The sequence below is a fragment of the Hylaeus volcanicus genome, chromosome 3, assembly GCF_026283585.1.
Source record: "Hylaeus volcanicus isolate JK05 chromosome 3, UHH_iyHylVolc1.0_haploid, whole genome shotgun sequence".
NCBI lineage: Eukaryota > Metazoa > Arthropoda > Insecta > Hymenoptera > Colletidae > Hylaeus > Hylaeus volcanicus.
The window spans coordinates 25,546,214-25,560,339 of NC_071978.1; the positions used below are offsets into that span (position 1 = coordinate 25,546,214).

The following is a 14,126-nucleotide window of genomic DNA, read 5'->3' on the forward strand; positions in this document are numbered from 1 at the left end:
TGCGGGCGTCTTGGAACCGAAACCGATTCAATCTCGAAGAACTTTCGTTGAACTTTCACAAGTGTCGCTGTCACACGTTGCTATTTCAGTACTCGTAATGTTCGCTATTTACAATGGGATTACGTAACGTTTGGTCTTCCACGTCCTGTCGCGAGTGCAAGTCATCTATCTCCCGAGTCTTAACCGAAAAATTTACAGTGAAACTCCAATCGTAAATCATGCGTTTCCGATGAAGAAAAATTAGCGAGATGTTTATGTTCTTTTTCTATTTGGTAGCCATAGGTGCTTGCTGTCGCCTGTATCATAGGGAAGATACGTATTATTGCTCTCATTCATTCTTTCATTGGTCCGAGACCCACGCAGAAACGTAAATATGTCACCTTCGATCCATACCATAAACTACAACTTTCTCCTATCATCCTCCTTCCCTGCTCCCTAACTGTTCCATTCAGTTTTATTTCGTATTGCCTTTTCATTCTCCACCATTTCATCTATGACTCTACTAGTCTGTCTCCGTTACATCTTTACTGTCTGGTTCAAATGTAGCATCGAATTTGTTTGTTTTTAATCAAATTTATTCCACTCTGCGACGCCCATAATTAGGTTCGAGTGTCGGGATTATATTGACAGCATTTGAAGAAAGTGTTACAACCGGTATAACAGTTATGAAACACTTATTATGAACACGAGATGTACAAAGAACATAAAAATGTTCGAATATTACATTATGGTATCGGGGGGCATAAATTTGTTAGTATTACAGCAAACATTACATAAGGAATTTATTAACCCAATGCCACAGTCTTAACCACAGGCACTGTGCAAGAGTTGCATGTATTACAAATTAATATCTTTGGTGTAACGAATGTAAAAATGCTATGGTAATCGTATGGATTGGTAAATTACTCATTCTTGTAATTTATCTTACTCCAGTATGGGTAGAAGCTGTTCAACTACAGGTGAATATCTTTTTAGAAATTCTGTGGGATACAGTAAAGCCAAAATTGAGAATAATACCCTTACGTCTCTATTACACCAAAGAAACCGGAAAATTCTTCTTCAATTCACGACGCACTACGGTAATGTCATTTCCGCGTGGTAATACGCGGATCTGTCTATTTGCATTGCCAGCGTAAACAATTTAACAAAGTAACCCGTAAATACGCATAACAATGCACGCGTGCGAGAGCTGTTTGCATTGGCGGATAGTTTTCCGCGTCTACCAACGAGAGTGCAGTCCAAACGAACGAGGACGCCGCCGTCGACAGTGACAACGCATCTGCTGCTACGAGCAACTTTCCTCCTCCGACACCTTGCGCAATAGTTCTCCTTCTTCTTTCCTTCAACGATAACCTCCGACCTCGTCTTCCGCACTATCGCGTCACACCTGTCGCACCCTATTTTCGCTATAAATAGGTTGCACACCAAATTCATGTTATTTCGGTGGAAATCACTTTTCACCCGTTTTGCATGTAATGCTTTATTTAACGCATCATTTCGTATATTTGGAATACTCTAACCTTTCTCAGCATACCAACCTAGTTTTATACCTAGTATTATAGGGAAGTATGTGTACGGTGATGAGTTTAAAGAGGAATGCTTTTAATTGAAAAGCTCTTTAATATAATCAAACGTTGCCAATCAGTGTGTATCGATTTATTACTCTTCGTACATATCCACGTTTCAGTTTTCTCCGTGGTTACCTATCGACAAAAACGTTCAGCGACATTCACACGTGTCTCGTTATCTAACAGACGGAAGAAAATAAACCAAATATCGTCAACAGGTTACAACGACGCCACTGTCTCCGAATATTTACTTCTCACTTTATTTTTCAGACGTAGACGATACAGTATCCGCGTTACAGCGTGGAAACACACTGGAAAGCCATCCACGCGGATGAACGGCTCCGAAACGCTCTTGGAACACGAAGAGAATCCTGAAGAATGACCCACACCGATCGAGGAAGGCAACGAATTCCGTCCAGGTTCGTTCGCGAAACGTTGTTTTGACGAAACGGGATGTCGTGGAAAATTACAATCTATTCTTCTCCTCCTTGTAGGGATGAGCTGCTATCCAGTCGAGGGCTCGCTGGATGAGAACTGGCACCGGTTGCGGGGGCGGTGGCGTCGGCAGATGAGCGCCCTGGAAAGTGGCGCCATTTTCGTTGGCCACCCAACCAAGGTTCAATTTGGTCCCGTCTGGTGCGGTCCACGAGGCAGAGCCACGCACCTCTTCAGCCTCTGCGTCCTTCTGGCCCGCGTTCTTCAAAAATCCCTCCTCCTGGAAGCTGATGCCGTTGCCGCTTTCCCATTTCGTCGAGAAACTGCCGTCTGGGCTGATGTCTTGGCTCTGACTGACGATGGGTATCTCCCTGTCCGCGGCCAACACCATAACCATCAGGTGCAAGAGGAAAACCGTGCGGGCGTACATGACGTGGGCTGAAGGGGCTTCCTGGAAAGAAGTTAACTTAAAAAGAAACGTAAAATAAAATTGATTAAGCTAGAAAAGAGCCTAGTCTTCCCCGTCGCTGGGTGTAATCGTGACCTGAGTGCACTCGAATCGAAGCCTGCGGTGCAAGAACCGGTCTCGAAAACAAATTTTTTCGATTCTATTAACGTCAGAAATGGCAACGACCAGTTTCTGCATCACAGTCTTCAACTGTGCAGGCCTGAATGAAAAGTAACGATCGATTCGGTTTTCATTCGAGTGAAAGGTCACGATAAATCGAAGAAATCCTCGTATGTCAACGTCCCAGGTCGAACGAGTTCGTTAGAGGATCCAGGGTTTGTTAGACACACCGCTACCGAACAGTTTTGTACCTCGTGATTTTCCAGTTATCGCGTGTGAAATCGTACTGACGGCCGCTAGTCTATCCCGTCCACCTTTTATAGTTTGAGGTAGTCTTCGCTATCATCGACATTTTGCGTCAAATGTCACTCGGTGATACCGGTTCAGCCTTCGCACGGTCGGCAACACGTATCGTAGGAAACCTTTCCGGCTGGCTTATGGTACGAGCAACCTGTAATCAATCCGCGCCTTCAACCTCAATTAACTGGTATTGTAAATATGTGCCTGCTATAAATATACAAATTACACATCAGACATCAATTTTAACACTTTACTTCTAAGACGGTTCATTTGAGACGTTAACAGCGCGATCGTTTCACATTGATGCTGCAGGGAGGAACATAATTCTCTTTGTTACGAGATTTCGTGTTCGTAGACTGTCAATCTACGATGGCACGATGGTGATTAGTTGGCTTAAGTATATTAGGTTGCGCGGTATTGGTGGGTAATTGCGATTCAATAAGAATAAGGATTATTTTGAAGTAGCTAGGAAGTTCTTTCGTCTTTGTTAAGTTTATTGTTAAACTTATATACCGCGAATGAGTGGTTGTTAGCTATGATAGATAGACGGTAGTATTGTTTTCAGAAAAATTGAATTTGGATATTTGAATAGTATGCGTTGAATTCGGTACGACTTGGCTAACCGTGTCTGTCTATTACTGGCTGCTTCTACTTGTGGCCGTTCTCGTCGATGATAACGATGGTACAGTGCTCACTGGTTCGATTGATACAAGTTTATTTAAAAAGTAGCGAGATTGGAGAAAAACCGACGATGTAATACCATCATTAATTTCTTCAGAAATGAATTGGTATTAGTATTTATAAAGAAAAAATTCATACCGATTTTAACCTATAACAGGTATCAAGTTTGAAACGACGTATGGTCAGAAAATTTAATTGTAAATATTTGTTCATATAATTATTTGTTAGAATATTTAAGTTAACTTAAAACTTGCTTCAATATTGGATAGCATTTACTATCGCCAGCACAAGTAGAAGCGCTGAGTAATGGACGGACACGTTACTCAAAAATACATTGAAACAAACCCTACTACCAATTCACTATTATGTTCAAATTCGATACTGTTAAGGCATTTTAGAAAAATAGATTTTATTTGATCGACCCAAAAATTTAATAAACAATTGCCAAAAGAAATATTTTAAGACAGTATCTGCTACTCCAGTCTTATCGATAAGTCCACTGACAACTTCCACTAATAAATAATTTGGTATAATAATAATAATAATAATATACAGACAGTAATGACGTCGATTAAACGTTTGTTAGTTTTTCATAACGTACCCGATAAACCCGATAAACAAGGTAGCAACGATGCTCGTGAAAGCAATTAATCTCATGATCCGAGGTGACCTTTCGAGCGGTGAAGGCTCTGAGGTTGAAAAATGATTTGTCAGGGGAAACGCGGTTGCGATGTGCGGAATCGATGGCTTTTGAATACTTTGTACAGCTATTATGCCGTTCAGTGCCACTACAGTTTTTTTCATTGCGACAAGTACCATCAATCACATTTTTCATTTAAATGCCCGACATGGTTTAGCGACTCCTCTAGAATGAAAAAAGAAACGGAAAAAACGCATGCTCCCTCAGGTGTTCATCTCTTTTGGGTCAATGTCGAAGCGTGGTTCGTCGTGGTTACTAACAATTTTGGAATTGTCTCGGGACCTTTTCAATACCGTGTACGAGCTCGTCTGCTGTCTTCGGCTCTAAGTAAAGTTGCGAAACCTTTGGCAAATGGATGAATATACGAGGAGGAATTTACAACGAGGCGAAATTGGCCATATTGTTCTGAAGTTGTCATTGAAGATGGAACTGTATTGTTTTTGTATTATTTGTTTTTCTCAATAAGAATCGTCAGTCGAATAAATATCGCTGGTGTGATCGTAATTATTAATTGTTGTTTGGAAAATTTCTTGAACTCCCAGTTTGATTTAAAATAATATAAGAATACTCTGTATGTTGAACTTTCATATCGTTACCAAGCGGAAGGAGAAGGAGAACTCACTGAAGAGGTCGTCGGGCGCCCCCAGCGTCGTCGCGAAAGGAAAGAAAGATAATTCTTCGGCAAAACGCTTTTATTTATATACAAAAATCACAAGTTAAAGTATACGTATAATATATACTATCGACGCTCGATACGCGTCCTCGCAGCCGCGATGGCGTCGCCATTTTTCCGCGTTTTACGGTGTGAAAGCAGCGTGCGCGCATCGGCACGATCCTGTCGTAAGCTGCTGAACAGTGCGCATTTTACTTTCTTCTATACAGGTAAGATAAAGAATCTCGAAGTATATAGTTATTATATACTGGCTTGGCTCGCGCCATATGTTTTTTTTTTTGTTTACTGTTATGTATAATCCTAGATTAATATACCACACTATATTTATTTTTATGGTTTGCATCGGAGGCTCGGGGTCGGTTCTGTCCATGGCTGGCTTGGCTCGAAATCAGGTCACGTTTGAGGTATAGTTGGGCTGATTAACCTGCGAAACGAGAATTGTATTGTTAATTGACTGCCACCACTTTCGCGTTAATTATAACCGACACTCTAACTTACGTTAACGCGCAACATTTAGTTTAAAGAAATTACTATACTATGACACGATAGTTTATTCTTTCCAGTGCACTTATGTTCGATGGAAATTACTTTCTTTGCCAAGCATGATCATATATACTGAACGATAAAATTATATATTATTTAAAGATAGATATTTAACAACAACAACAAAAAAATATGAAGAACTGAAACACTTTTCCTCTTAATCCTTATCTATCGCGCAAAATTTGTTTATTTTTGGGGGTGACGCTTCCCAAGAAGTTTGGAAACCACTGCCCCAAACTGCACGTGTTTTCCGAATAGCTTCCTATCGCCGAGGTAGACCTTGTTCGCGACCCGGGAGACAATTAAACGAACAAGCGTTGAAGTTATAGTGTCATTGGGCGTGGAGGGTGGAACAAACCTCGGGCAGGTGGTCGTGGTTGACCGCCATCGTCCTCTTCGGGGTGAGCCGCGTTCCACTCGAGCGCCCTTTGGATCTCTGGTGGTATCGGTGGTGCCGTGGGGATGTGAGATCCTTGCACTTGGAAGCCATTCTCGTCAGCTATGTACGTGATGCTGACTTGTTGACCGTCCGGCGCCGTGTAAGAGTCCGAACCCTGCGAGACCACTGGTGTCTCGTTGTCTACTTGCTTAGGCTGGCCAGATTCTTGGTGGCTGATACCATTGCTCGTCTCGAAGCTAAACAACCGCAGAAGCGACTGAGTCGAGTAAAAGTAAACGTATTTGGGTAATAAATGATAAATAGATGAAAGTGTGATCAATTCTTCCTAACTATTCTAAATACACCAAATATTCAATAAAGAGTTTGAAACGATTTTAATGTCAGTCCCAAATAAAAATCGAGCTTCAATCGAACAAATTACAGCGACTGCAGCCGTGCAAGAGTGGGAATTAATCGGAATGATCGATTCGACGAGGAGGAATGGCGGCGTAATTAAAAGAGAAACATTGAGCACGGTAGCAATCAATAGCGAATCGGTAACAACGCGCTTATGCAGAACGGAGATTGCAGTGGGCGACAGTTGTGAACCACGTGAATAAGCCGACGTCATCGAGCACGAATACCTGTTATCCTCCGTCCATTGTTTTCACCTTGTGTAATTACTTTGCTTACCGCGCCGCGACGAATAAAGCTATCTCGTTGCAACTTGTCGCGCAATAAAACGTCCGGCGGACCTTTTAACTTTGGACTTGACTTTCTCTGCGTTATTTATCAGATCGACCTCGATCTCGAAAAAGTAAAACGAGAATTGGGGAAACATTATGATTCGAGCCCTTTGTGGAATACTTGTGTTAATAAAGTATTAATAAAAGTATCGGAGACAAAGTATCCGTCACAATACTTTTAGAATTTAAATTAAACGAAGTTAGAATAAGAAGAATTAGAATATTGACATTTCCAGGATGTTAAATGGAGTCGCAAAATTGAGAAGCTAGTGAATAATTATCGCGCGATAATTATCTTCGTGCTGCTCGTTCCCCGCTATAATTTGTTTCCGTCTACCTGGGATGATAGGAGTCGTCAGATTCTACGGAGAACGTTTCTCGGGATGACGGTCCTACTTACTTATTGACGTAATTGCCGTCGAAGTTGACTTCGAGCTGCTGAGATGTGATCACGGCATCTTTGTCAGCCCCACCACTGGGCCGTTGAGGTGCTCCTAACGTCCCCGTCGTACAGAGTACGACCGCCACAAACACCTGCAACAATTTTTCCTGTTTATATAAATTAAGTAAGAAATTTTCTTTAAAGCTAATTATTTCTTGTGATCGATAGGATATAATTTCATAAGGTCATATAATTCTCTAAAACATTCATATCCACCTAAACAAGTAATAAAAATATTTGAAACAATGCGATCGAAACAATACAAAATTAAAACAATATTATTCCATAATATGAATTCCTGCACATATAACCAGGTTTATATTTTTCCATACAATGGCCGCCTGTGCTGATTGGTCCAATTATTAATTTTCATCGAATTGTATTTATCAATTTTTCCACCGCTCGGTCCCACCGAGTTGCTACAAAATTAGTTGCGTTAACCCCGCGAAGGCAGCGCGTTTTGAATGTATAATTATCTTAACGACAGGCCGGTGTTTAACGAAAGGTCGAGTTGCGACGGCACGGCAAGGCCTTCTATACCCATGGAGAAGCTCGGTAGGGTCGAGGCTGATTTCCCGCGGCAGGCGTCGAACAGCGGTCGCGTTAATTAAGCTTAATTGGTACGCGGGATTTTAAAGTTTGCTCCTTCTAGCCTCGTGACACGGGAAGAGAGGTAGCGCCTGGGAAATTCGTGGTACAATGGATACAGCCGATCCCTAGGTTTGCAAAACCTTTCGTTCAAATATTCATAGAATTCGTGAAAGTAACGTCCCGCGGTGGCGTGGCTTTGTGTGGAACGGCTGCAAAGGGCAACGGCGAGGATGATAATGCCTAGAGGCTGCACGACGCGGTTACATCAGTCGCAAATGACATTATGAAATACGGCGTAATGGCGGTACGAAAGTGGTACAGTGTAATGCGCCCGTTTTTCTCGGCGCGTCCGTGAAACGTGTAATTTCATTCAAGAACCCCCATCAGCCGTGAATCTCTACTCCGGCCAGAGATTCGCGCCCTAAATGTCATCCTGATCGGATCGCTTCTCATCGTTGCCGTGTCTTCTACACGCGTCGCTGGCGAAAATGTCTCTGAAGCTTGGTGAAACGTTGTTTCGAATAACGAGGAAATGTAACGATCTGTTTTTCTATTAATCACGCGCCTGGGTGTAAAGATAGAGTAGTTTAGTTTGATTAAAATGACATTTGAAATACGATTTCTGAAAATTTCCATTTCGATCGTTCTATATACACAGTACAAATCACGAATAACTCGAAAATCATTTTTGTCTATGAATCTAATTTTCTCAATTTCTCCGAATTTTCCCAAGATGATTCCAGCTGCTACACGAATCGCAGACTTAATAATCATGTACGAGTCAAAGCTACTCGAAAATCATTCCGTTTGTCACCACGGGTCAGGAGTCACCCCTTTGACACGTGAATAGGATTGGGAACAACGGTCCATAATCCCCTGGCAACCCGTTTCTAATTACAGATCGCGCACGACGGCGTCAATGGAACCTTATCCGGGACAGGATTTCATTCTCGTAGCACCGTAATCGATATTTCCCTTCTCCTTGACCGTATGACCGAGCTGGAACAAGCGATCGCTTCCTACGTGTCGTGTAAACGCTCAGACAATGAGAGGCTCATTGTCAGAAGGCCGAGCAACACGGTGGAAGAGGACAAGGAAGAAACCCAGGAGGTCTCCTGAAGACTCTGGACGCTGGCAACGATCTTTCCTTCTAAATCAACAGGACTTGATGAGTCTTCTAAAGAAATCTTGAAAACAAAAAGCCAATTTCATTGATCCCTGCCAAAATGAAAGAAATTCAACCTTTTTAATACCAATCGATCGATACGTGAAAGAAAATGCTTGGAACGAGTTTACCTTATCCACGGTTGGAAGGGCGCGCAGATTCGTTTCACGCTTCGCGCGGCGCAATCCTTATCACCGATGAGGGATCTCGACACGTACGAATCGATATCTGAACTGTTAATCGATCCCGGGGCTCCGTCGTTACGCGGTCTGGTCGAGAAAATGACAAACGGCGAATTTCACAAGTATTGCGCGGAACGAATATGGAATCTCTATCTTGGTAATGACGCCGCGTCCACCTGTCCTTTATAACGCGTAATAAGTCGAATTATGAAAGAACTTCTTCATTCATAATGTCAAACGATCACGGATAATGCTGACTTTAGTTATGCGCGGCTCGTTTCGGTTGATTTCGTTATTTCAACTTTCATCGACCACGTTCCAAATGACCATACGGGATTTCCGTTATAAATTGAAAATTATTCTCATTTTTTATTCATCGACTTTCTTCTGCATCTTCCTCTTTAGCAAGAACTTATCACTATTCGCATAAAAATATCTATTAATATCGAGAATGATTAATCCTGGAGTTATCGAACTATTTTTTGAGAAAATTACGAAAAATCCACCAGACGTGTTGGTCCAGCGATCTCTTGGACTAAAGTCTGATCTAGAACTCGTAAAATCGACTTTAATGCTTCATTGAGGCATTACAAATGTCTTCATCAGCAATGAGGTATTAGTAATGAATGATCATCTCGTTCCATTAGTTCCACTTAGATGACATAAGCGAACAAACGACGCACCACGACAGGAATCCAAGATGACAGATGCGTGTGCGGGCAAAAGTATTTGGGATCCTCATCGATGTCACGCGTTATTCTCTTGCGACTGTTCCACCTCGAAGAAAGAAGGTGTCGACACGAGATACATAGTGACGCAATCGCGCATGGTTCGTCGTTATTGTCATGATAATTCTATTCTTAATTTTATGTATGTCCCATATTCGCTTGTTCGAATTCCGATCATTTTTATTGTATGCAACGACATTGCTTCCGAACATCTTCGAACGCCAAGGATTGAAAATGTTATGAATTAGAAATAGAGTACTTGGTTTGACTGATAATTCCCGTTGATTCGAGCATTAACCAACATCGTTTAGAATAAAATTTAAAAACGTAGATAATGCATATAACTTCGTCATGCTACTTGTTTTGCAATCCACCCTTAAAAGGAACGAAAGCTATACCTGACCTTCTCTCATTCACTTATACTTTCCTTCCGACGTTCAATTATAAATTCATATATATTATTGAGTCATGCAGTTAATTATCGAGGCAAATGAGCGAATAAAAGGTTCGTAGATCGTCCCGAATAAGGAGGCAACGCGGTACAACGAAAGAAGCTGCGACTCGAAGCAAAGTACGAAACGTGAATGTCATAACGAGTATCCAGCCGACGAGTGACATAATGATAATAACGAAATTCTACGCGCGGGTAATCGGTCGTAGAATTATCCTGACGCAAGTCCTCCGCAATTTAAAAGCTACACGCTTATGGCGAAAGGATTGCAATGCCGTCTGTCAATGTTATGGTTGCGTGCTTTCGCGCCGATACGAGAATTCTCCAATCGTGTAATTAAATGTTCTGTTAGCTGTGAATTAACTTGGTACTTAGGTGTGTTTGAATTATAAAGGAATTCAAACAATTTTGTCGATTGAGGTATAAATAACAAAATATATTAAGTCCCTTTGAATTGATATAAACTACAATGATTGGAATCAGAGTTCAAAAGAAAATGAGATATAGACTTGATGTGTCACTCTTATATATAACTACGTATTGAATACTGAATTTTTTATAGCATTTTTATTTTTCTTAATTTTGAACTATTTCGTACACCCCCACCTTTTACATTCAAAATACATATTTGTTCAGAAACGTCGATAGATCGAGAATAAATAAATGTTAAGACCTGTTGGATGCAACGAATGTATATTTATGTTCCCGTAAATATCAGACGGAATATTCGTGTCTCTGAATAACGTTAAAGGCAACATTCGTACAAATAATAAAAACTGGTTCCCTCGTTAAACTCGCGTTTATCTCTCGCATTTTATTCCGACAAATACGACGCCACATTGCGAATAAACGTTATCGCGTGCACGCGGTGCGATGACGCGAAATGAGAAAAAATGAAATACGATATCGAACGATTACGAGAAAATACTTTTCTCGCGATCGTTTACTGAACTATCGTCGTATCGGTTAACCTTATCGAGAAGTGTTTTTATTCGTCTTCCGGTTGGCCGCTACATGTCTCGCGGTTCATTCGTTAACCCTCGCTTGTTATTGAAGTCAAAAGTATTATTTCAAGTAAGATTGAACTGCATCACGAGGATTAGCTACTGTAGCTGGAATTCTAGGTACTTCATCTGGTCCAAAGAAATTCTAACGTTTTTAATTCGATGTTCTCTTGCACACTGATTGAACATTTTTAGACCACTTGAACTAAAAAAACCGAACACTCAGCACTAAACAACCAAAGAAAACAAAAGTATAAACAGAGCCTCTTTCTATTCACCAACCCACTAAACATTTCCCTCGATATCCAATAAATTGCAAAATTCGATAAGAAAATAGAAACCATACTCGGACCAGACATAGTTTCCTCGTCATCCAACTGAAACCATCGTCCATAGACCAACCGCAAGGAACTCCTTTACAAATCCACCCGTGTCTCTCGAAAAATGCTCACAAACAAAAATAAACCTTCTGTTATCAGTACTCCCGGTCACCGTGGATTCGTCGATCCCCCATAGCTGTCCACCCTGCAACCCGACTGCTGAAAATGCTCAGGGGCATCGTGAACCGCGAATTCGTCCCCCATGGTCGGCGTAAATCAAATGGCCCCTAAGACACCTAACACGGACGATAATTCACAGCCGCGTCGGCGACGTCCGAGCGCCGTGTCTTGACACGATGAAAACCGAGTCTAGCGGGCTACTGTCAGCCTGCGTGTTCTTACGGACTGAGTACCTACCTTGATAGTGAACATAATCTCTCTGTCACACAGACACCGGCGATGAAGCGGTTAGGATGCAGATGGGTTGGTACTTGTGCTTCTTCGTCAGATGCTTCGGCTCTTTATATACACGACCGTAGCAACGTGGTACAGTGAAAGGGGTCATCCCTGCCCTCTTCACAATGCACTTCTTCTGACCAGTGCATCTTCGGAAAAATGCGCTCGGATGAGTCGAGCGTGGCGGATTTTTCATCGCGACACGGGAAACGAGGACTACGTTTTGGCCCACCACCTTTGTTCATTTTCGGCGCCTGAATCAATTAGCATTCGCTACGGTTTTAGTTCGTGCATTGAGTTATCTACGAGATCCGTAATAATAAAATGGGGATGAATTGAATTTTTAAAGAAAATTTTATAAAGAAATTTTAACAAATTGTTGTAGGTCTTGAAGATGACTAAATACATAACATTGAAACGTTGTCTCTTTACTTGTAATTTCTACAGCTTTCGTAAATAATTTCCGAATAAATATTCTCGATCAACGAAAGAGAAGAAGAATCAAAGTCACGAGGGCCAAATTGGATAATAAATTTTCTGTCTGGAGGAGCATGAGTGATTCCAATCATTAATATAAATTAATGATTAATAGCATTGCAATAGTGAAAATGCATTTTATTAGAAATATGACGGATTTCTCTTATATCGTGACTGTCACTCAAATGCATTTTTTATAGCTACCCGAGAAAAACGACATTATGAAATTTCGTTACTTAATATTTAATAGTCTTAGTCAGCAATTTTACTGGACTACTTTATTCCAAGATATTCCACGGGTACTGTTTGCAATTTGTTAGTAGACAACTTACGAGTAAAACGCGGTCAGGTTCTATAACATCATTTTTATCGTGATGTAGAAATATTTTTTTTTTTGATATATTTAAAAATTAATAAATAAGAAATTAAAAGGTCGTACAGTAAAATCAAAATCAATTTTCTTTTAAATACTAGTATTAGGCAATAAATATTCCAGCATGTAAATGAAATAAAGTCTAGAATTAGCCAGAATTTAATTCCCATAAATAAATAATTGACTACATACAGGAAGTAAGGGAAGCTTACATGGCATTTTAATTCGTCTGCGATAGTCTCAAGTATGAATGAGAGGAATGGCAGCGAAACGGAGACAGAACGCGCAAAGGCGAAGCGAGAAGATAATTGATGCTTCGCGCAAGGTTCTACCGGATATTTGCTCAGAATTTTTACAAAATCGAACAAAACATACTGCGATTGAATGCTGTGCTGCGTAAAGGGTTGCAGTGTCTAGGTCACGTACGACTGTGTGGAGTTGTTCGATTGTAGTGGTTTCCTTGAATCGCTGGTTCGCGCGAGCCTGAGTACGCGAGATATACGGGTGTCATTTGTTAACGTTGCATTCACCTGACGTAGGTAACGTCTATTAGATATTTTGATTTCTCAGAAACTTCTGCAGCAACAACTGTGTTCACGAAAAAGTAATACTCGTATTTCTAAATTTTTTAAAATTTTTATTTTCGTTAAAATGTTTACAGAATCTCAGGATGGCACCAAACTAAAAAATCAAACGGCAAATAAATAATATCTCGTTTAACCCGACAAAGTTGTCATCCTTTACTTTGTATCCACAGTATCTTCTCTTAGAATATTTCTTGAACTCAATTATAAAATATTTTCGCCAACCATACGCTGACATTTACCGGCTATCACTTTTACTGCTTATCTAATAGTAGCTAGAAACTAGAAGTCCTCCCTGGCGCACAAAGCGCACGGTTAAACGTCACTCGGATAGGACCTGACACGAATTTAACTAAATTAACAGCGACTTGCCGCGATATCGGATTATCAGCGTTCCAATGGATCAATCTTCTATTTAACCCTGACATTTGCCGCGTGAATTCCAATCGACGATAATGCATAAAACTCCGCGCGAATGCGATTTTCAGGAATCCGCGAACAATCTTCGTGCCTCGTTCGCCAATTTGTGTAACCGCCAAAGTGAACCACGAAAGTGAACCTTGCGGAATTCTTGCTCGAATCGAATGGTAATTGCTTCCAGGGAACGTATGAATATTAAAGAAAGTGTATACGTGTGCGAGGAAAATATCAGATTGCTGATTAGTCATTTTCTCTAAGAATTTTTCGCTTGTTTTTTCATATTTTTATTCAATTTATTTATATTTTATACAATTTTTGCGAGAGTATCTGTAATACTACT

General features: G+C 40.8%; 2 protein-coding genes across 2 annotated transcripts; both read right to left on the bottom strand.

Moving 5' to 3' along the window:
* Positions 1 to 1,641: 1,641 nt before the first annotated feature.
* LOC128873624 (endocuticle structural glycoprotein SgAbd-2-like) lies at positions 1,642 to 3,638 on the bottom strand. Its single transcript, XM_054117321.1, has 2 exons — positions 2,823 to 3,638; positions 1,642 to 2,454 (listed from the first exon to the last, which is right to left on the bottom strand). The coding sequence occupies exon 2, from the start codon at positions 2,431 to 2,433 to the stop codon at positions 2,035 to 2,037; it is 399 nt and encodes a 132-aa protein (XP_053973296.1). The 5' UTR covers positions 2,434 to 2,454; positions 2,823 to 3,638; the 3' UTR covers positions 1,642 to 2,034.
* A 1,288-nt stretch (positions 3,639 to 4,926) lies between these two features.
* On the bottom strand, positions 4,927 to 12,052 carry LOC128873623 (endocuticle structural glycoprotein SgAbd-1-like). Its single transcript, XM_054117320.1, has 4 exons — positions 11,894 to 12,052; positions 6,994 to 7,127; positions 5,827 to 6,104; positions 4,927 to 5,349 (listed from the first exon to the last, which is right to left on the bottom strand). Exons 1-4 carry the CDS (start codon positions 11,906 to 11,908, stop codon positions 5,345 to 5,347), a joined length of 432 nt encoding a protein of 143 aa, XP_053973295.1. The 5' UTR covers positions 11,909 to 12,052; the 3' UTR covers positions 4,927 to 5,344.
* Positions 12,053 to 14,126: the final 2,074 nt, after the last annotated feature.

What these genes read in the sequence shown, in the direction of transcription:
- LOC128873624 (XM_054117321.1), bottom strand. Translation starts at nt 2,433, where the DNA reads ATGTACGCCCGCACGGTTTTCCTCTTGCACCTGATGGTTATGGTGTTG.
- LOC128873623 (XM_054117320.1), bottom strand. An exon ending in GACGGCAATTACGTCAATAA is followed by an intron (nt 6,105 to 6,993) that starts GTAAGTAGGACC and finishes GCGGTTGTTTAG; the next exon opens with CTTCGAGACGAGCAATGGTA.